The sequence below is a fragment of the Tursiops truncatus genome, chromosome 17 (assembly GCF_011762595.2).
Source record: "Tursiops truncatus isolate mTurTru1 chromosome 17, mTurTru1.mat.Y, whole genome shotgun sequence".
Lineage (NCBI taxonomy): Eukaryota > Metazoa > Chordata > Mammalia > Artiodactyla > Delphinidae > Tursiops > Tursiops truncatus.
This window is the reverse complement of record NC_047050.1, coordinates 43458991-43480099: the sequence shown is the minus strand read 5'-3', so window position 1 is coordinate 43480099 and position 21109 is coordinate 43458991. Positions and strand designations below refer to the sequence as shown.

The following is a 21109-nucleotide window of genomic DNA, read 5'->3' as shown; positions in this document are numbered from 1 at the left end:
CCAGACCCTGCTAGACACTGGGAACTCAGAGGTGAACAAAATAGACATGGCTCCTGCCCTCAAGGGCTTTAGAGTCTTATTGGATGTGTATTAGTTTTCTGTGGCTGCTGTAACAAAGACCATTCTTGCGGTGACTTAAAACAATAGAAATGTATTGTCTCACAGTTCTGGAGGCTGGAAGTCCAAAATCAAGGTGCTGGCAGGGCTGGGCTTCTTCCAAAGTCTCTACTGAAGAATCCTGCCTTGTCTCTTCCTAGCTTCTGGGGGTTGCTGGCAACCCTTGGCGTTCCTTGGCGTGTAGATGCCTCATTCCAATCTCTGCCTCTGTCTTCATGTGGCCTTCTCCCCTGTGTGCCTCTGTGTCTGTGTCTAAATGTCCTTCCTTGTATAAGGACACCAGTCATACTGGATTTAGAGCCCACCGTAAACCAATACGACCTCATCTTGACTAATTACATCTGTAAAGACACTCTTTCCCCATAAAGGTCACATTCTGAGGTTCCAGGTGGATATGAATTTGGGGAGAGGCTGGCGGACACTGTTCAACCCAGTACAGGGTATTGAATGGTAAATCAATAAACACAGAGATAAAAAGATATGGGGCACTATTATATGGTAAGTATTAACCTGGTGGTTTTCTGTATATTTCTGTCTCCATCCTCCTTCTCACTAGTACGCCTCGTCATTATACAGCAACGCAGGAAGATGCTTGGATGCATGATGCTTGTAGAGTCTGTTTTCCTCTCCTGGATAAGAACCTGGATAAGCCAGGGCCTGGAGAGAGGACAGTGAGGAGACAGCATGGCAACAAAGAACAGGGGCAGTGGGGGGAAGCGGAGTAGGGCAGTCTTCACATGGAGAGGAATGGCTGCCTTCTGTGGGGAGGACTAGGGAAGGGAGTGGCTGGGCTGTCCTTGAGGGTCAGTCCCCCAACACACACACACACCACACACACACACACCACACACCCCCTCCACACACACACACACACACACACACACACACACACCCCTCCACACACACACACACACACACACACACACACACACACACACACACACACACACACACACACACACACACACACACACACACACACACACACACACACACACACACACACACACACACACACACACACACACACACACACACACACACACACACACACACACACCCTCCTCACCTCATCAAGCATCCCAGGCACTTGGAGGTCCATCTAAACCAAGGGGATGAGACTTGGACACCTGTGTGGAAATGGAGTAGTAGGAGATGCTGAATAGAACCAGCTGGATTTTCTGTCTGAGCTGAGGCCACGGTGGACACAGCACCACTGTCTAAGTAATTGCAGATGGCAATAGGAAGGCGACAGGTCCACGGACAGAATAACAGAGGGGGCTGCTCTCCACTGAGGGTCAGAGAGTTGCTCTCTGAGGAAGTGGCTGCTAAGATGGAACGCAGGATAGGAGGACGTTCACGGGCAGAGGGGCAGGGGTGGGGGCTTGTCTGGCAGAAGGAACAGCTATGTGAGGTCCCGAGGAAGGAAAGAGATGGGTCCTCTCAGTCTTCTGGATGGAGGCCCTGAGCTGGCGGGAAGCAAGCAAGGGAGAGAGACACTAAGTGGGGTGAAGAGGGAGGCCCGGGCTGGAGCCTCAGGCCTGGCAGGTCATGGTAAGAAATCTGGAGGTAAAATCAACCACAAATAGAAAAGTAATATATTTACCTCATGGACTACTGTGATGACTTTATGATTTTATATGTAAAATATATAAAAATTTTTAATATATAAAATATGTAAAATTTATATATCTATATATAATCTCATAAAATATACATATCTATTTGTCTGTATGTATGTATATAAAGTACTTAGTTCAAGGCGTGGCGTAGAGGGAATGACTGTTACTGTTTGTTAGCAAATAGCCCTGGAATGCCTGTCTGACTGACACACAGAACAGACACCAGAGCCCCACCCTGGTGATTCAGGAATCTTGGCATGAGGAGGAAAACTGTAGCCTTTAGGGGTCACACAAGTGATGCTGACCAAGCCAGGACCTGGAACCATGCCTCTGAGCCCCAGATTATAAACTCATGGCCAGTAGCACCACCCATCCCCTGACCCCTCGGTCCCCCTGTCCTTGCCCCGTCTCAGGTTGCCCCAGTCACCTGACAAGGAGCCAAGGCCTAAAATAGCCACCATATGCCTTGGTCCGAAAACGCTTTCCTGCCCATTTGATATTTTTGTCACTGTGAATGCCTCCTATTCTGCATTTAAAGCATGAAGACAGGGCTTCCCTGGTGGCGCAGTGGTTGAGAGTCCGCCTGCCGATGCAGGGGACACGGGTTCGTGACCCGGTCCGGGAGGATCCCACATGCCGCGGAGCGGCTGGGCCCGTGAGCCATGGCCGCTGAGCCTGCGCGTCCGGAGCCTGTGCTCCGCAACGGGAGAGGCCACAGCAGTGAGAGGCCCGCGTATCGCAAAAAAAACAAAAACAAAAAAAAGTGAAGACACTTATTCAGGCATCATCAATGTACTAGGCCATGTTCTCAAGGTGGGGTCCCTGGACCAGCAGCAACAGCAGCACCTGGAGCTTGCTAGAAATATAAATCTTCCCCTTCCACCCAGACCTATTGAATCAGAGACTCCAGGGGTGGGACGCAGCCATCTGCTTTAACAAGGCGTCCAGGTGATCCTGATGCGTGATACGGTTTGAGAACACCTGCAGCACTGGGCGTTGTACCAGAGGCCAAATGCAGGCTACCCTCACCAGGTGGATCGCAGGGCTCATTGGGAATGAGCTTACTACCCCGTCTCTTCCTCCTACTTTCTGTGTGGTCAGTCACACAGGATATAAGGCTTATTAATTAATTAAACAAATACTGAGTGCCTATTCTATGCCAAGGACTGAGCCAAAAAGTGGGGTATAGTGGGGAACAAGCCACTTGGGACCTGGCCTCACGAAGCTAAGAGAAGACTTTCAAGAGATCATCACCTAGTAAGTAATAGCTTACAAGACCTGCAGAGTGTTTTTTTTTTAAATCAGGGCTTCTCAAACTTTAATTTGCATACGAGTCACCTGGGATCTTGTTAAAGTGCAGATTCTGCTTTGGTAGGTCTGTGGCGGGGCCTGAGAGTCTGCATTTCTGGGTTTTTTAAAATTTTTATTTTATATCCGAGTAGAGTTGATTAACAATGTTGTGTTGGTTTCAGGTGTACAGCAGAGTGATTCAGTTATACGTATACATGTATCTATTCTTTTTCAAATTCCTTTCCCATTTAGGTTATTACAGAGTATTGAGCAGAGTTCCCTGTGCTATACAGTAGGTCCTTGTTGGTTAGCTATTTTAAATATAGCAGTGTGTACATGTCAATCCCAAACTCCCAATCTGTCTCTACCCACCGACCCTTCCCCCTGGTAACTGTAAGTTCATTCTCTAAGTCTGTGAGTCTGTTTCTGTTTCGTAAATAAGTTCGTTTGCATCACTTTTTTTAAAGATTCTGCATATAAGCGATATCATATATTTGTCTTTCTCTGACTTATTTCACTTAGTATGATAATCTCCAGGTCCATCCACGTTGCTGCGTATGGCGTTATTTATTCTTTTTAATAGCTAATATTCCATTGTATATATGTACCACATCCTCTTTATCCATTCATCTGTTGATGGACATTTAGGTTGCTTCCGTGTCTTGGCTATTGTAAACAGCACTGCAATGACCATTGGAGTGCATGTATCCTTTCAAACCACGTTTTCCTCTGGATATATGCCCAGAAATAAGATTGCTGGATCATACGGTAGTTCTGTTTTTAGTTTTTTAAGGAACCTCCATACTGTTCTCCATAGTGGCTGTATCAATTTACATTCCCACCGACAGTGCAAGAAGGTTCCCTTTTCTCCACACCCTCTCCAGCATTTATTGTTTGTAGACTTATTGATGATGGCCATTCCGCCTGGTGAGAGGTGATATCTCATCGTAGTTTTGATTTGCATTTCTCTAATAATTAGTGATGTTGAGCATGATTTCATGTGCCTCTTGGCCATCTGTTATGTCTCCTTCGGAGAAATGTCTGTTTAGGTCTTCTGCCCATTTTTTGATTGGGTTGTTTATTTTTTTGATATTGAGCTGCATGAGCTGTTTGTAAATTTTGGAGCCCTTGGAGTCTGCATTTCTAACAGGCTCTGAGGTGAGTCTGAGGGTGCCAGTCTGAGGGCCACACTTTGAGTAGCAAACCTCTTAAGGCAATTTTGTATCTGTTATCCCATTCTAGCCCAGCATTTCTGTGATAGGAAAAAGTGTCAGGAATTATTATGCTCATTTTCAAGTGAGAAAATCAAGGTCCTAAGACCTCCTTACAACAAGGGCTTGCACCCCAGAACCCAGGAGCTCCTCGGGCCTCTGCCGAGTTATCAAGAGGTGCTGGCAGCCCAGACAAAGGAGGAATACAGCTCCCTGATTAGCTCCCAGCTCTCCTTTTATCACAGAACCGCAGAGTTCCCCCTGCACCCGTCCTGAAGTGGGGGAGAGAGCTGCGGCGTTCTCCCTCCTGTCCAGGACTTTGATAAGAAAACAGATGCGAATTTATGATGCCACCAATCAAAATGAGCTCTCGGGGCAGCGCTGAATGATAAGGAAGGTGTACTCCCCCGTCCTTAACGGGGAAGAATAACACTGGAACTTTGCAGCCCCTCTCACTCCCTGGCTTTGAAAAATAAAAGCCTCCCAATCTCCTTCCTACAGCGAAGGGAAAATGGGGCGCAGGCTTTTCTTGGCTTGTTTCCAGTCGGGGCAGCTGGAATCTATTGGTCACATTCAAGCAGTCACTCACTCTTTCCCCCGATGGGCTAGCTGGATAACTGCTGTGTTTCATTTGAGAATGCTACTTCCCCTCTTGGGCCTCCCCACTCCAGGCTGAGGGGTACCCCATCAGGGCCACCCTTTACCTCTAGTGACCTGGATCTGTTTCTTGCCTACACTGAACTTTCTCAAGATTTGGGGAGGTGGTGTGATTCCAAGGGATTTTGGGGATTCTTCCTTTTGGAGACTTCACCCCACATCATATCGAACATACAGAAAACATCCACATCTCATGTGTTCAATATCTGGCCAATTTGAACAAATTATTTAATATTTTGGCTGTAAAAATATAACGACTTTTCTAATTCTGCTTTTGAAATGATTTTGCCTACAAGGAATAAATTCAATTTACGATGGGTCATGTTTTCTCAACAATCATTATGCAAACTAGGAAATCTCTGCAAAGTAAGAAAAGCAAGCCTTATTGTTTTGAAGCATCATGAATTTTTTATGAATTCCAAATTTAACTGTTCACGAAGCTTAGCATGATTTTTTCGCAGGCATTTAATCGAATCTCCATTTCAATTTTGTAGTTTTCTTTTCTTCCTATGGCATTCCCTACAAGTTTTTTAGAAGAGCTTTAAATATTTCTGTAGGCTCTTGAGGGTACCTAATGGCCCTGAATGAGGTAGGGTGAGGCTGGTGAGAATTTCAGTGGATACCCCTTGAAGGAACCACTTACCATCACGGTGGGTCTCAAGGCGCTTCGCTTAATTCCTGCATTTCCTAACCTCCAGGGATCCAGTTTCATCTAAAAATCTGGTTGCCATGGTGCCGGGGAATCTCAAACTGTATGGAGGAAACTAGAGGGAACCATCAGGTTCAGGGGCTTTGTTCAAATCGACTAAATTTTAATTATAGAAAGTGTGCTGGGCAGTGGGTAAGGGAAGTACAGCCCAGTCTGGATTGAAAGGGGCCACTGAGATGGGGTGGGACAGGGTGGCAGTGGCTGCGGTGCGGGGGGGGGGGGGGGGGGGGGCAGCTCTGTGATGGTCCTGTACGTAGAGTGTTACACATACTGTCCTGTGGGCCTGGATGTCAGATGGACTTTCAGTCCTGGCTTGTCTTCTTTATCATGCGACCCTAGGCAAATAACTTCCCTTCTCTGCCTTGGTTTCATCTGTATAATAGGATAATAATTGTAATGCCTGCGTCTGAGGGCTGTTGTCGGGATTAAATGAGATACGGCATGTAGAGTGATTAGCATAGTGCTTGGTAGATACCAGATGCTCAAATATTATTTTGCTCATATATGTGTGTATTTATGTTTATTGGATTCTATCAAAATAATACCTATTTTATGATTTATTATTTGCATTATATTTTTATTATTTTTATTGTGGGCAGGGTCCCTCTCACTGTCTCTGCCCTTATATGGTATGACATGACTTAGATCCTAAAAAATGCTTTTTTTATTCTGATCACTCCAGTGCATGTTAGGGCCCACAGACACCCACAGCTCTTATCTGCTCACAGGTAAATCCGATAGCAAACACTGGCTGGAGGAGGGTTTTCTAAGAGAACATTTAAAGGACCAAAATAACATTCCGTGGTTGTCAACCCCCCAAGAAACATCAAGTCAGGTGATCTTGCTGTAGCCAGGGCAACGAGGCAGCAATTAAAATCAGTATTGATTGTTGGTGGTTCTCAGTCCCTCGTGTCCACTGGAATGTTCTCGAGGCCTCCACTGGATCCTGGGATTGGACAGGAAGGGAGGAGGATTTCGAGGGCAGTTTTATGGGCCAGGCTTAGAGGAGGCTGGCATTGCTTCCACCCCCATCCCTTCGGTCAGACTCAGGCACACGCCACCTCTGAGTGTGAGGGTGACTGAAAAACGTGTCAGTCACGTAGCCAAGAGGAAAACCAGCCAGTCGCTGCCACAGTGGGTGACCTTAATACACAGTTAAGTTCAAAAACTGCTCTCCTGGGGCAAAAGGCAAAGAAAATTGAAGTTTCAAAAACTGCAGAAAGAGAAAGAAGCACACAGAACAATATCTGATGGTGGAAGAGAGACTTACTGTTTACAGCGTTATCACAAATGCCCATTCCATGCCCCAGATAAGGTGTCACAGGCTCCAACGCACCCTTCAGAGTCCTACAGCCCGTGGTCCAGGCTTCCCCTCCCCTGCCCAGCACACTCTGGTTTATGGTGTTCCTGCAAGTCTCCTCCATCATACTGTAGGCAAGGGTTTCAAAGTATCATCCCCGAATCCCAAGTGCCTGGCACGGTGCTTGGCACAGAGTAATCAGTGTTGGGTGAACGTGGTTGCATAGGAGATAGTTGGAAAATAAGAAAATGAGAGACAAGGATGTCAAATCCCACTGGTTAAGAGCACAGATTCTGCCTCTCAGTAGCTGGGTGACCTTGGACAGGTCTTAACCTCTCAGTGCCTTGTTTGTAATATAGGGTTCATAATTGCACCGACCTCGAATGCTTGTTGTGAGGATGAAATGAGTTCTTATATCCAAATGTGCTTATAAAAGAGTGTCTGGGCTTCCCTGGTGGTGCAGTGGTTGAGAGTCCGCCTGCCAATGCAGGGGACACGGGTTCGTGCCCCCGTCTGGGAAGATCCCACATGCTGCGGAGCGGCTGGGCCCCTGAGCATGGCCGCTGAGCCTGCGCGTCCGGAGCCTGTGCTCCCCAACGGGAGAGGCCGCAGCAGTGAGAGGCCCACGTATCGCAAAAAAAAAGAGTGTCTGACTCATGGTTAAGTCCCGGGTAAACATTGTTGCTATATTTGTTAGTGAGACAATAAGAAACCCCACAACTGAAAGGATGTGGGGGCAGAAACGAGCAATCACAACAAGAGGGGCTTGTTTGCACACAGAATTGGGGGGGGCGGTGAGGGGGAGTTTGATGGAGACAAAAGTTTCCCCAGGTACCATGGCCAGGAAACTTCAAAGCAAGTAAACATCAGAGGGTGACATTTAACTTTTAACAGAGTAAATGGAACATCACCGTTCAGCCCCATGCCAGCTGGGGCAGGAAATGGGTCAGCCAGAGCTGAACGGTTGGTTGACACAGGTGAATTGAGGAGTCCCACAGTGCCAAGTCGAGGCTGGTGTTTTGAAGGGGATATGAGCGGGGAAGGGGGGCGCGGTGTGGAAGAGAGACACACCTGGGGTATCTGAGATCTACCAGATAATATTTGACACTGTGGCAGGCAACAGGGAAGCTTTATTGCATTAAAATTTCCATAATTCAAAAGATGTATTGCAGCAGCTACATGCTAATATTTCAAAGATTTGAAGGAGACTTGAAGATATATGAGGGGAAAAACCCTGCATGGTAAGACTAAGAGGGAGATAATGCCATGAATTTCAGCTTAGTCATTCAAGGTTGAAGATTCTTTCTCATGAAAATGGAACACAAACCACTTCTGACGACAGCAAGAAGGGGTGTCTAATTTGTGGATTACCTCGACCCTGCTGGCTCTTTTTCCATTCATCAGCCCCTCTCAGTAGGTGATCAAGAGATGGAAAACATGATGAGATACCAATTATTCAAATCTGATAAAAATGAAGGAAATAGTTTGAGCCTGCCCTCCAGAAGAGCCTGGGTGATGTGGGCTATGGCCCAGGGAAACTCCAAGATCCCTCCTGTTCTTAAGACCCTAGGATTCAAATCCTGCCCTTTATCCTAGAATTCAAATCCTGGGGATGGAGCTGTGGTCCCCCATCAGGAAAGTAGGCACCAGGTGCTTACTTGACTTCCTTGGAGACAAGTCTGATCCTTTGTGAGGTGTGTGACCAGAGGTGGAAGAATAGCCCATGATTAAAGAATGTTCCACCAATTCTCTCCTACCTCCTGGCCAATGCCTACAATTCTGTAGTCAGATAATCAGCCCTTGTCTGAAGGCTTTAACTACCATTACAGTGCAAACTCCTGGGAATGTCTTCTGGCCTCTTATGATTGAAACTTACCTTAGAAATTGAGGGACCTGAGGAGAGGAGCTGAGAATATGGTGGGGAGGTGAGGATGAGGGAGAGACAGGAGAATGGACACGTTGGAGAGGAGTGAAAGGGAAACCAGAGTCACTGAAGTCCGTCCTCACGTCTCTAGTCTGTTTAAATTCCTTCTAGCTCTCTACTGCCCTGAGAATGAAATCCACACTTTCCACCATGGGCTTCAATCCCCTGCGAATTCCACCTCATCCTTTGCCACTTCCTATTCACCGCTCTGAAGCTTCACTGGTCTATTTGCAGTTCCTTGAACATAGCGAGCTCTTCTCCACCCCCTTTCCACATGTCGCAGCCTCTGCGTGGAAAACACTTCCTGTTGCCCATTACACACTGACTGCTCCCAGGTTTACCCTTTCTTTGAGAGGAGGGGACATTTTCACCACCTGAAGGGATCTTGCGGTCTTGGTAATCTTTGTACCCCTGGCACCTGGCACATCTGTGCAGTCACCATTCGAGTGGTTGTTGAATGAATGAACTTATTTCACGGTTTGGTTGGGCAAGTCCCATAGCTTGGTTCCCAGTAGGATCAGGCTTGGTGAGTGGGTTGAGTTTCTATAAAAGTCTTCCTCCTAGGTTCCAGTTTTGGTGAAGCTATCTTTGTGGGCACGAATGAATGTGTTCACTACTCTGATTCACGTCTCTAATACCCAGCTGTGGACAGGGGAGCTGTGCTCACAGAAAATGGCCTGGTCCTACACTCACCTTTCATCTCCTTCAGCCAGAGGCACAGCGGGGTGACACCTAGTTAGAAACCCTAAGAAACAGGGCTCCCGTAGATGGTCAGGATCTCAGTGTTACAGATGATAAATATCCTTGACTCATGCCTCCGTTGTTATATTGAGAGTTCTAAAGTTAGATTCTGAACATAAAGAGTAAAATGAGAATAAGAAAGCTGCTAAACTTCTCACAGAGAAAGCAGTTTTCCTCTCCTGGGACCCGGAAGCTCTTTCTACCGTGTGAATCCTGAAGGTAGAAAACGGGGCTGCTATCCTAGGGTAGAGAATGCCGGTAACCCTCATGTAAGATGTGTGATACCCAGGTAAGAGTGAGCCTCATTAAGAGAACCTATAAAGGGGGCTGTTCACCTGTTTTTGCCTACTCTGGGTACCAGAATTTTTATAATTAAAAAAATTTTCATATATAAAACCACCATTAAATCCTCTTGTATATATATGTATATATTTGTGTATGAATATATTTGCGTGTGTCTGTATACACATGTATACATAAAATATGCAGGAGAATTTAACAGTGGTTATTTGTGACAGGTGGGGAGTACAGGTATTTTTCTTTTAATCTTAGCTGGATTTTCTGAAGTTTCCTAAATGAATATGATTATTTTTGGAATAAGGAGAAAAAGCAATGAAAATAATTTTTAAAAAAATAATATGCTCTCATCAAAGAGAAACATTGGAAAATAAGACTTACAAAGGAGGAAAAATTACTCAAATCAACTACTCTTCATATTTCTGTTTTTTTAATTGTCTTTTTTTGAAAAGTAAGCTATTTTGTCTTAGCATAGTTATAATCACACTATATGCAAAATATTTTTGACATTGCATTTTTCAACTTCATTATAACCACTTTCCCTGTTATTACTTAGTCTCAGTACCATTATTTTAACTTGAGAATAATATTCTAACTATTAAGATATTATAGTTTGTTTCCTCATTAGGGAACATGTATGTTTTTTCTAATGTATTACAAGTTATTGAGTATAGTTCCCTGTGCTATACAGGAGGTCCTTGTTGTTCACCTATTTTATATATAGTAGTATGTGTATGTTAATCCAAAACTCCTAGTTTATCTCTCCTGCCCACCCCCTACCCCCGCTAGATTTTAAGCAGATGAGTGACAATTGCATTTCCATTTCAGAAAGATGCTCTGGCTGACTCACCTGCAGGGTGAGGCCGAAGATAGGCAGAACACAGAAGCCAGGGCTGACGTGGAAACCTCCTTCATCTCCCATTTCACAGAAATCTAAACCCACAATTCCATTCCTGCCTTCACTTTACACTTGTAAAAGTTAGGAGCACTGTGGAAATTTAGTTCAACTTTCCCATTTTACAGATGGTCAGAAAGGCTCAGAGTTTGTGACTTCTCTAAGGTTCCATACAGATCTAGAGGAAAACTGTAACTAGAACACAAGACTTCTGATTTTAGTCTCATGTCCTTCTCTATAGAAGACTATAGCAAATAAGATACCTTAAATGTCCTTTGGATACTTGGAACTGGGTTAAGTTGAAGACGGGTTTATAATTATGTAGAGAAAACAGGGCTCCTAGATGACAGCAGTGGTGACGGCAGTGATGATGGTGATAATTCTTTTTTTTTCTTTTGAATTTTATTTTATTTAACTTTTTATACAACAGGTTCTTATTAGTCATCCACTTTATACACATCAGTGTGTACATGTCAATCCCAATCGCCCAATTCAGCACACCACCACTCCCACTCCCCGCCGCTTTCCCCCCTTGGTGTCCATACGTTTGTCCTCTACATCTGTGTCTCAACTTCTGCCCTGCAAACCAGTTCCTCTGTACCATTTATCTAGGTTCCACATATATGCGTTAATATATGATATTTGTTTTTCTCTTTCTGACTTACTTCACTCTGTATGACAGTATCTAGATCCATCCACATCTCTACAAATGACCCAATTTCGTTCCTTTTTATGGCTGAGTAATATTCCATTATATATATGTACCACAACTTCTTTATCCAGTTGTCTGTCGATGGGCATTTAGGTTGCTTCCATGACCTGGCTATTGTAAATAGTGCTGCAATGAACATTGGGTGGCATGTGTCTTTTTGAATTATGGTTTTCTCTGGGTATATGCTCAGTAGTGGGATTTCTGGGTCATATGGTAGTTCTATTTTTAGTTTTTTAAGGAACCTCCATACTGTTCTCCATAGTGGCTGTATCAATTTACATTCCCACCAACAGTGCAAGAGGGTTCCTTTTTCTCCACACCCTCTCCAGCATTTGTTGTTTGTAGATTTTCTGATGATGCCCATTCTAACTGGTGTGAGGTGATACCTCATTGTAGTTTTGATTTGCATTTCTCTAATGATTAGTGATGTTGACCATTCTTTCATGTGTTTGTTGGCAATCTGTATATCTTCTTTGGAGAAATGTCTATTTAGGTCTTCTGCCCATTTTTGAATTGGGTTGTTTGTTTTTTTCATATTGAGCTGCATGAGCTGCTTGTAAATTTTGGAGTTTAATCCTTTGTCCGTTGATTCATTTGCAAATATCTTCTCTCATTCTGAGGGTTGTCTTTTCGTCTTGTTTACGGTTTCCTTTGCTATGCAAAACCTTTTAAGTTTCATTAGGTCCCATTTGTTTACTTTTGTTTTTATTTCCATTACTCTAGGAGGTGGATCAAAAGATCTTGCTGTGGTTTATGTCAAAGAGTGTTCTTCCTATGTTTTCCTCTAAGAGTTTTATAGTGTCTGGTCTTACACTTAGATCTCTAATCCATTTTGAGTTAATTTTTGTGTATGGTGTTAGGGAGTGTTCTAATTTCATTCTTTTACATGTAGATGTAGCGGTCCAGTTTTCCCAGCACCACTTATTGAAGAGACTGTCTTTTCTCCATTGTATATCCTTGCCTCCTTTGTCATAGACTAGTTGACCATAGGTGCGTGGGTTTATCTCTGGGCTTTCTATCTATTTTCATTGATCTATATGTCTGTTTTTGTGCCAGTACCATATTGTCTTGATGACTGTAGCTTTGTAGCATAGTCTGAAGTCAGGGAGTCTGATTCCTCCAGCTCTGCTTTTTTCCCTGAAGACTGCTTTGGCTATTCAGGGTCTTTTGGGTCTCCATACAAATATTAAGTTTTTTTTGTTCTAGTTCTATAAAAAATGCCATTGGTAATTTGATAAGGATTGCATTGAATCTGTAGATTGCTTTGGGTAGTGTAGTCATTTTCACAATATTGATTCTTCTGATCCAAGATCATGGTATATCTCTCCATCTGTTTATATCATCTTTAATTTCTTTCATCAGTGTCTTATAGTTTTCTGTATACAGGTCTTTTGTCTCCCTAGGTAGGTTTATTCCTAGGTATTTTATACTTTTTGTTGCAGTGGTAAATGGGAGTGTTTCCTTAATTTCTCTTTCAGATTTTTCATCATTAGCATATAGGAATGCAGGAGATTTCTGTGCATTAATTTTGTATCCTGCAACTTTAACAAATTCATTGATTAGCTCTAGTAGTTTTCTGGTGCCATCTTTAGGATTCTCTATGTATAGTGTCACGTCATCTGGTCCTGGACTTTTGTTTGTTGGAAGATTCTTAATCACAGTTTCAATTTCATTACTTGTGATTGATCTGTTCATATTTTCTATTTCTTCCTGGTTCAGTCTTGGAAGGTTATACCTTTCTAAGAATCTGTCCATTTCTTTCAGGTTGTCCATTTTATTGGCATAGAGTTGCTTGTAGTAGTCTCTTAGGATGCTTTGTATTTCTGCAGTGTCTGTTGTAACTTCTCCTTTTTCATTTCTAATTTTATTGATTTGAGTCCTCTCCCTATTTTTCTTGATGAGTCTGCTAATGGTTTATCAATTTTGTTTATCTTCTCAAAGAACCAGCTTTTAGTTTTATTGATCGTTGCTATATTTTCTTTGTTTCTATTTCATTTATTTCTGCTCTGATCTTTATGATTTCTTTCCTTCTGCTAACTTTGGGTTTTGTTTGGTCTTCTTTCCCTAGTTCCTTTAGGTGTAAGGTTAGATTTTTTATTAGAGATTTTTCTTGTTTCTTGAGGTAGGCTTGTATAGCTATAAACTTCCCTCTTAGAACTGCTTTTGCTGCATCCCATAGGTTTTGGGTCATGGTGTTTTCATTGTCATTTGTCTCTAGGTATTTTTTGATTTCCTCTTTGATTTCTTCAGTGATCTCTTGGTTATTTAGTAAAGTATTGTTTAGCCTCCATGTGTTTGTGTTTTTTACGTTTTTTGCCTGTAATTGATTTCTAATCTCATAGCATTGTGGTCAGAAAAGATGCTTGATATGATTTCAATTTTCTTAAATTTACTGAGGCTTGATTTGTGACCCAAGATGTGATCTATCCTGGAGAATGTTCAGTGCGCACTTGAGAAGAAAGTGCAATCTGCTGTTTTTGGATGGAATGTCCTGTAATATCAATTAAATCTATGTGGTCTATTGCGTCATTTAAAGCTTGTGTTTCCTTATTAATTTTCTGTTTGGATGATCAGTCCATTGGTGTAAGTGAGGTGTTAAAGTCCCCCACTATTATTGTGTTACTGTCGATTTCCTCTTTTATAGCTGTTAGCAGTTGCCTTATGTACTGAGGTGCTCCTATGTTGGGTGCATATATATTTATAATTGTCATATCTTCTTCTTGGATTGATCCCTTTATCATTATGTAGTGTCCTTCCTTGTCTCTTGTAACATTCTTTAATTTAAAGTCCATGCTTTCTGATATGAGTATTGCTACTCCAGATTTGTTTTGATTTCCATTTGCATGGAATATCTTTTTCCATCCCCTCACTTTCAGTCTGTATGTGTCCCTAGGTCTGAAGTGGGTCTCTTGTAGACAGCATATATATGGGTCTTCTTTTTGTATCCACTCAGCAAGCCTGTGTCTTTTGGTTGGAGCGTTTAGTCCATTCACGTTTAAGGTAATTATCGATATGCACGTTCCTATGACCATTTTCTTAATTGTTTTGGGTTTGTTTTTGTAGGCCCTTTTCTTCTCTTGTGTTTCCCACTTAGAGAAGTTCCTTTAATATGTGTTGTAGAGCTGGTTTGATGGTGCTGAATTCTCTTAACTTTTGCTTGTCTGTAAAGCTTTTGATTTCTCCTTCAAATCTGAATGAGATCCTTGCCGGGTAGAGTAATCTTGGTTGTAGGTTCTTCCCTTTCATCACTTTAAGTATATCATGCCACTCCCTTCTGGCTTGTAGATTTTCTGCTGAGAAATCAGCTGTTAACCTTATGGGAGTTCCCTTGTAGGTTATTTGTCATTTTTCCCTTGCTGCTTTCAATAATTTTATTTTGTCTTTAATTTTTGCCAATTTGATTACTATGTGTCTCGGCCTGTTTTTGATTACTATGTGTCTCGGCGTGTTTCTCCTTGGGTTTATCCTGTATGGGACTCTCTGCACTTCCTGGACTTCGGTAGCTATTTCCTTTCCCATGTTAGGGAAATTTTTGACTATAATTTCTTCAAACATTTTCTCAGGTCCTTTCTCTCTTCTCCTTCTGAGACCCCTATAATGCGAATGTTTTTGCATCTAATGTCTAATGTCCCAGAGGTCTCTTAGTCTGTCTTCATTTCTTTTCATTCTTTATTCTGTTCTGCAGCAGTGAATTCCACCATTCTGTCTTCCAGGTCTCTTATCCGTTCTTCTGCCTCAGTTATTCTGCTATTGATTCCTTCTAGTGTAGTTTTCATTTCAGTTATTGTATTGTTCATCTCTGTTTGTTTGTTCTTTAATTCTTCTAGGTCTTTGTTAAACATTTCGTGCATCTTCTTGATCTTTGCCTCCATTCTTTTTCCGAGGGCCTGGATCATCTTCACTATCGTTATTCTGAATTATTTTTCTGGAAGGTTGCCCATCTCCACTTCATTTCGTTGTTTTTCTGGGGTCTTATCTTGTTCTTTCATCTAGTACATAGCCCTCTACCTTTTCAGCTTGTCTATCTTTCTGTGAATGTGGTTTTTGTTTCACAGGCTGCAGGACTGTAGTTCTTCTTGCTTCTGCTGTCTGCACTCCAGGTGATAATTCTTTACAAGAGACAAAATGCTTCCATGACTGTGAAACTCATTTGATCTTCAAAATACCTCAAATAATAGTGCCCATGATTTACTTCCAAGCTGGGCAGCATGTGAGATATTTTATAGACATTATTTTCTTCAGTTGACACCGTAGCCCTGTGAGATTGCTATCAGTCTTCCCATTTTATAGATGGGGAAACTGTGGCTTAGGGAAATGAAATGACTCACCCAAATAAATGAGGAAGCTGCAATTAGAACTCAGTTCTTCTAACTGTGAGTTCTATCAGGATTTTTTCCAGGATTAAACATTCAGACAGTACTTCCTCTGGCAGGTCATTTAATCAAATTATTGAAGGGCATGACTGAAAAGAAGAGAGGCAGACTGGCTGGCCAGGCCAGGTGCATGGCTATTGAGTATAGGCTGGCCACTCCTTCCAAGGATGATACCCCCTCCAAAGGATATACAAGACAAAAGTGGAGTTCCACACAGCAACCTTATCCAAGAATAACAGGCCATGGCTACAGAGCACCAAATAAGCACTGAACTGTTTTGTTATCAATAAGAATGCCATCTCCAAACTCAAAGGGCATAAGATATGACAGGATCATGAGTTGCTAGAGGACAGAACTCTTTTTTCAACATTGAAAACCTCTAAAAATTTATCACTTCTTACAGCCTCCTATATCAGCCTAAATCTAAACACTTGTTGCTACAGACAACAGTTCGAGTTTGTGGGTCAATAAAACTGCCCAATGCAGATAAGCTATGGAAATGTGATAGCAAAATTCATTATTGGGTTATTTCAAAGTGAAATTATTTGGAACAACTATACCTTGTTCAGGTACATAAAAGCAGCTCAAAAGTTACCATTCATGATTGATTTACTGGGAAAAATGCAGGGCACCAAGAGAAGAAATGTCACATTTGTCTTTATTTCCTGACATAAACAAACCATAAGTTTAATAGTCTGCCTCTACTGTGCTGGAGATATTTATCCTCCTATAGCTTAGGGAGATGGAAGGAAAAGTGTGATGATTGCCAAAAGCACTGAAAGTGAGAAAACATAGCTCCTTCTTAAAAAACAAAAATAAAAACAACAACAACGAAAACCCTCATCCTTATTCAATGAAGGAGAAAATCAAGGACCGCCTGGAGCACTTGTCTGTATTTCAATTCAGTCATTATTACAAACCGGTTTCCCAAAGTCACGGGTTTTGCTAGCTGTGCAGTAATGGGTTTTCTCTTCCCCATCCCACCCCCAGTTGGCAGCAGGAGCTCTCTACTCAAATGTCACCTTCCCAGTTCTCTATCTAAAATCACACAAAATCTTTATCTCTAAAATCAAAATCATTATCTAAAAATTCCCTCAGCGCTACCTATTCATCCTTCCTGCTTTTTAGCTTCTTAGCATGTATTACTGTTTCACATGCCTTGAATTTTACTCACCTATTTTGTGATGGTTGTCTCCCCTACTAAAATATGAGCTCCACAAGAGCAGGGATCTTTGGCTTTTTTTGGTTTTCTTTTGTTTCCCCAAACGAACACAGTGCCTAGCACATAGTTGGATACATATTTGTTGAAGAGATGAATGAAGGAATGAATCCATTTCTTCAATAAAGTTGTTGAGAAACTACTAAGAGTTGTGACTAAGGAGTAATGGACAAAAATGTCTCTTATTCAGCCTCTAGTATCTACTGGGCACTGGCTAAGTGCTTTCCATGTCTAGGGTAGAAAATTCAAAATGCTATTTTGAAAGATGGCTATAAGTTGTACCCCTTGCTCTAGGGGGTGGGGGCAGAACCCATCCTAGGGATGAAACTGCTCTGCTGTTGAGGAAAACATTCAGTGGCACTTTGGCTGTGCAAAGGGGAGGGTAAGATGGGCTGAGGCTGCTCTTCATAAATGAGGTAAAATCATGATTTCTTTGGAGGGTGTTTTTGTGAGGAAATTTTCAGTTTTCCCTGACAAATGTTTGAGCTGAGCTGAATGTGGGTGGGGGGGTGGAATTCTCGACTTGAGAGTGGAAGTAGATTTGAGAAGGAACTCAGTTCGGAGGGAAGAGACCCCAGAATCATGGCGGCCAGCTGGTGCCCGAGGAGAGAGACCACCAGTGAGGGGTTCCTTCCAATGGGGCATGACTGATAGGCTTACGGTCATGTTTGAGACCTAATTTTAAGTTGCCCCAGCAATATCTTCACTCCTTCAGCAAATCCGTTGCACAAGACTAGTGAGTACATACAATATAGCTATACTAGGTGTTAAAATATTATTAAAATATTGGTCAATTAGCCTCTGTCCTGAGCCTTCTCTCCCAGTTCCCACCGCCACTGCCTTGAGCACCCTGGCTCCCAGCCCCAGGACCCTTTAACCTCCCCAGTGATCCAGACACTAACGGACTCTGCCCGAGACAGCCAGGATCCTTTAGGATTGACCGGCTGTGCCCTGGGCCAGAGCAGCTGTTACATGTGTTGACTCTCATCCATGCCTCCACACATACCAGCTCGGTTTTGGAGGTGAGTGGGGAATAAAGGAGGGGGCTGTGTCCACGCTTGGGTCGAAGCAGAGCAGAGAGAGAGTAGTAACATGGAAAAGAGTGATGGGACAGCCATTGACAGAAAAGCAGAAAGTGCTGTGGGTGGGAGGTGGGGAGTAAGTGACACGCAGCACCTGGGCACGCAAGCACTTGCCAACCCCCTCAGAAATATCCAGAGGGGACTGGTTTCCTGCAGTCGTGCAGAACAAAGATTCAGGCTATTAAATTTGGGTATTAAAAAGAGGAGCTTACAGAAGATCTGGAAACATGGGGATACTGAAATTACATATCAGACAGAATATGATAATTTCAGCTTCATATCAAAGAACAGTTTGTGCCAGCAAAGAACAGGCTGAAAGAAAACAGCATAATTCCCCTTGTATTTAGTCAGACGTTCACCTGCACAGGGCGTATGCGTGGCCCTGGCTGGCTCCACAATTCCAGTTTCAAATATGACATGTTCCCCAGGCATGAGCATCCCGGGGAGGAACACGGGCACGTGCTGTTTATTAGACTCTCTGCTCAGCTCCAGCGATCTTGTCTTTTCTCTTAATATCAGGAAAATTAATGGGAAACTATGAGCAGAAATACAAGCAATCATTTTCAAGAGGCCCAAGCAAATGTTGAGGGGCCGGAGGAGAGGGTATTGTTCTACCGTTTTCAGCACTCCACCCTTTACAGGCTTTTTGCCCTAGAGTTCTCTCTCCTCCCTTTGTCCTCCACACTGGATCTTTCCTTTTCTTCTCATACTAGCATCTTTACCTTATTGATAAGTCTCGCATCCCATTCACTGACAGCACAGTTGGCCCCTTGCCAGGCACCAGGGACAGACTCTGCCTTGGGCTTGCACAAGGCACACAGATGTTCCCATCTCGTTGCAGAAAAGCCAGCTTAGCCCCAGGAAGCCAGAAAGTAAAATTGGCACTTCACCCTGATAGCTAGCACTCAAGAGAAAGAACAATCTAAAAGCCTGTGAGAAAAGAGGGTCCCTTTGTCCCCCTTGCCCTACAGGACGGTAAACCCTTTCAAGAAAACATCTTTCAGACCCAAGAGATATGTCCGCCATGTCTTACGATATTCCCTCCGAATATTCCAGAGCAAAATATCTTCTCTACCACCTCTTGGACCTTCTCACCTACAACTGTCCCCTCACTGCACTCTGGCTGCACTGACCTCCCCTTGGTTGCCAGGATCTGCCAAGAGCATTCCTACCCCAGAGCTCTGCACCTCCTGTTCTCCCTGTCTGGAACACTCTAGAGGTCAATGTGATACCCTCTCTCACTTTCCTAAGGTTCCCACTCAAATATCACCTTCTCAGGGACCCTCCAGGATGACTGTATGACAAAAAACATATACCTCTAGCACTTTCCCCACCAGACACATCTGACATTTGTTTAATTTCTCTCTCCACACAAGCTCTAGATATAAGGCACGTGTCTGTTTTGTTTGTGGCAGAGACTTCAGTACCCAGAAAAGAAGTTGACACAAAACAGATGCTCAATAAATACTGTTGAATGAATGACTGAATGTTCCCCCCAACTCTTTTACCACCAAATAATGTTTTATTACCAACTTTCCTCCCAGAAATATTAGAAATTCTTATTATATCACTGAAAGCCTGTCTGAGCATCTAAGAAGCAGAAACTAACTGACGTGCCCTCACTCACTTGTTCTAATTCCAGCCACGGGGGTCTTTAGTAGACCTTGTTAGCTTCATCCCAGGTCAAAGTAAAATTTGTATTAGCTTTTCCAGCCCCCAACACCCAGGGGACAGGAGTGCCTGGGCTGGGAACCGCTACTTCACCCAATCAGTAATATCACTTCTTCCCACTAAAGGAACACACAATGTCCACACACAGTGTGTGTATATACCTGTCGACACCCCATTCAGACTGTACAAGTACTGGACTACAGAATATCCCATTTGACCTTCCCATTTCAAACACATATTTTCCAGGCACCTGCTGGATGCTAGCAATGCAGCAATAAATAACAGACCTGTGGAGCTTATGTTGCAGAAATTAGACAGTGAATGCTCTTTAACTTGAACTAAAAGTGACCTAGAAATCTAGAATCTTCAAAGACAAGAACCCACGTTAAAATTTTTCATTCTCAAGGTTCTGGAAATGGATAGTGCTGGTGGTTGCACAACGTTGTGAACGTACTTCATGCTACTAATTGTGCACTTAAAAATGGTTAAATGTATATCTTACCAAAAAAAATTTTTTTTTCATTCTCTTTCCAAGGACATGCCTTAAATGTGTCTTGTGGTTTGTGAACCTGTACTCCTTTTGCTTAAATTTCTTTGGTTAATTAGAAAAGGAGTATACACAAAGCGTACTGGGCAGCTCACAGAATTATCAGGAGGACTGGAGGTGTTCCTAAGGAGAAGCATTCACAGCCATGTTGCAGAACTGTGCTGTCACCATAGCCACCAGGCACTGGTGTTCCAGTTTGCAATGTTGCTACTTAGACGGGGAACTTACTTTAGTAAGCAACTGCCTTCAGCACCAGTGGCACTTCTGCATCAAGAACTTCACCTTTCAGCCACCGCCACTGCCCCAAATCCCCTCTACCATCTTTCCCAGAAAATAGATTCTAGATGGTGCTGGCGTTCTTACATTGCCTACTTTTAAAGAAAAGTTTCAGGCAGGTTTGGTGGCTGATTGGTAAAGACAAGGGCACATGCCTGTGCATTAGCTGCAAGGGAGCCTGGGAAAATGTTCCACCCTGGGATCCGGGGCTCATGAGGCAGGACCTTCTCCAAACACAGGAAGGGTTTTCAGTAGGTGCTGTGCATGCAGCAAGGAAATGTGACAAATGTCTCCTATGGATAGGCTCTCATTTTGCTCTTCTTTTTTCCTCCTAGCCACATTTTCACCTCTCCAAAGCTTCACTTATACTTTGCTTCTTCAGACCCCTATAGAGAGACATTAGAATAGTTTGGAGACTCCCCCAAATTTCTCTGCATACAGATGCACAAAGGGTCTTGGGCTTACT

The 21109-nt window shown here is 43.1% G+C and overlaps 1 protein-coding gene and 1 long non-coding RNA gene across 4 annotated transcripts in view; one reads left to right on the top strand and one right to left on the bottom strand.

The window, feature by feature from the left end:
• Positions 1-21109, bottom strand: part of LOC141276922 (uncharacterized) — an 82120-nt gene that overhangs the window by 13069 nt on the left and 47942 nt on the right. The window lies entirely within an intron of this gene.
• LOC117308693 (uncharacterized) overlaps positions 1-21109 on the top strand; it is a 122756-nt gene that overhangs the window by 71777 nt on the left and 29870 nt on the right. Inside the window, exon 6 of one of the 3 annotated variants that reach the window (XM_073794640.1) lies at positions 10697-11489. The exons of the other annotated variants lie outside the window; for them this stretch is intronic. Coding sequence (XP_073650741.1) covers positions 10697-10805 — 109 coding nt within the window. The 3' untranslated portion in view covers positions 10806-11489. Of the gene's footprint in view, positions 1-10696; positions 11490-21109 lie in introns of those variants that run through there. 3 annotated transcript variants of the gene reach the window in all.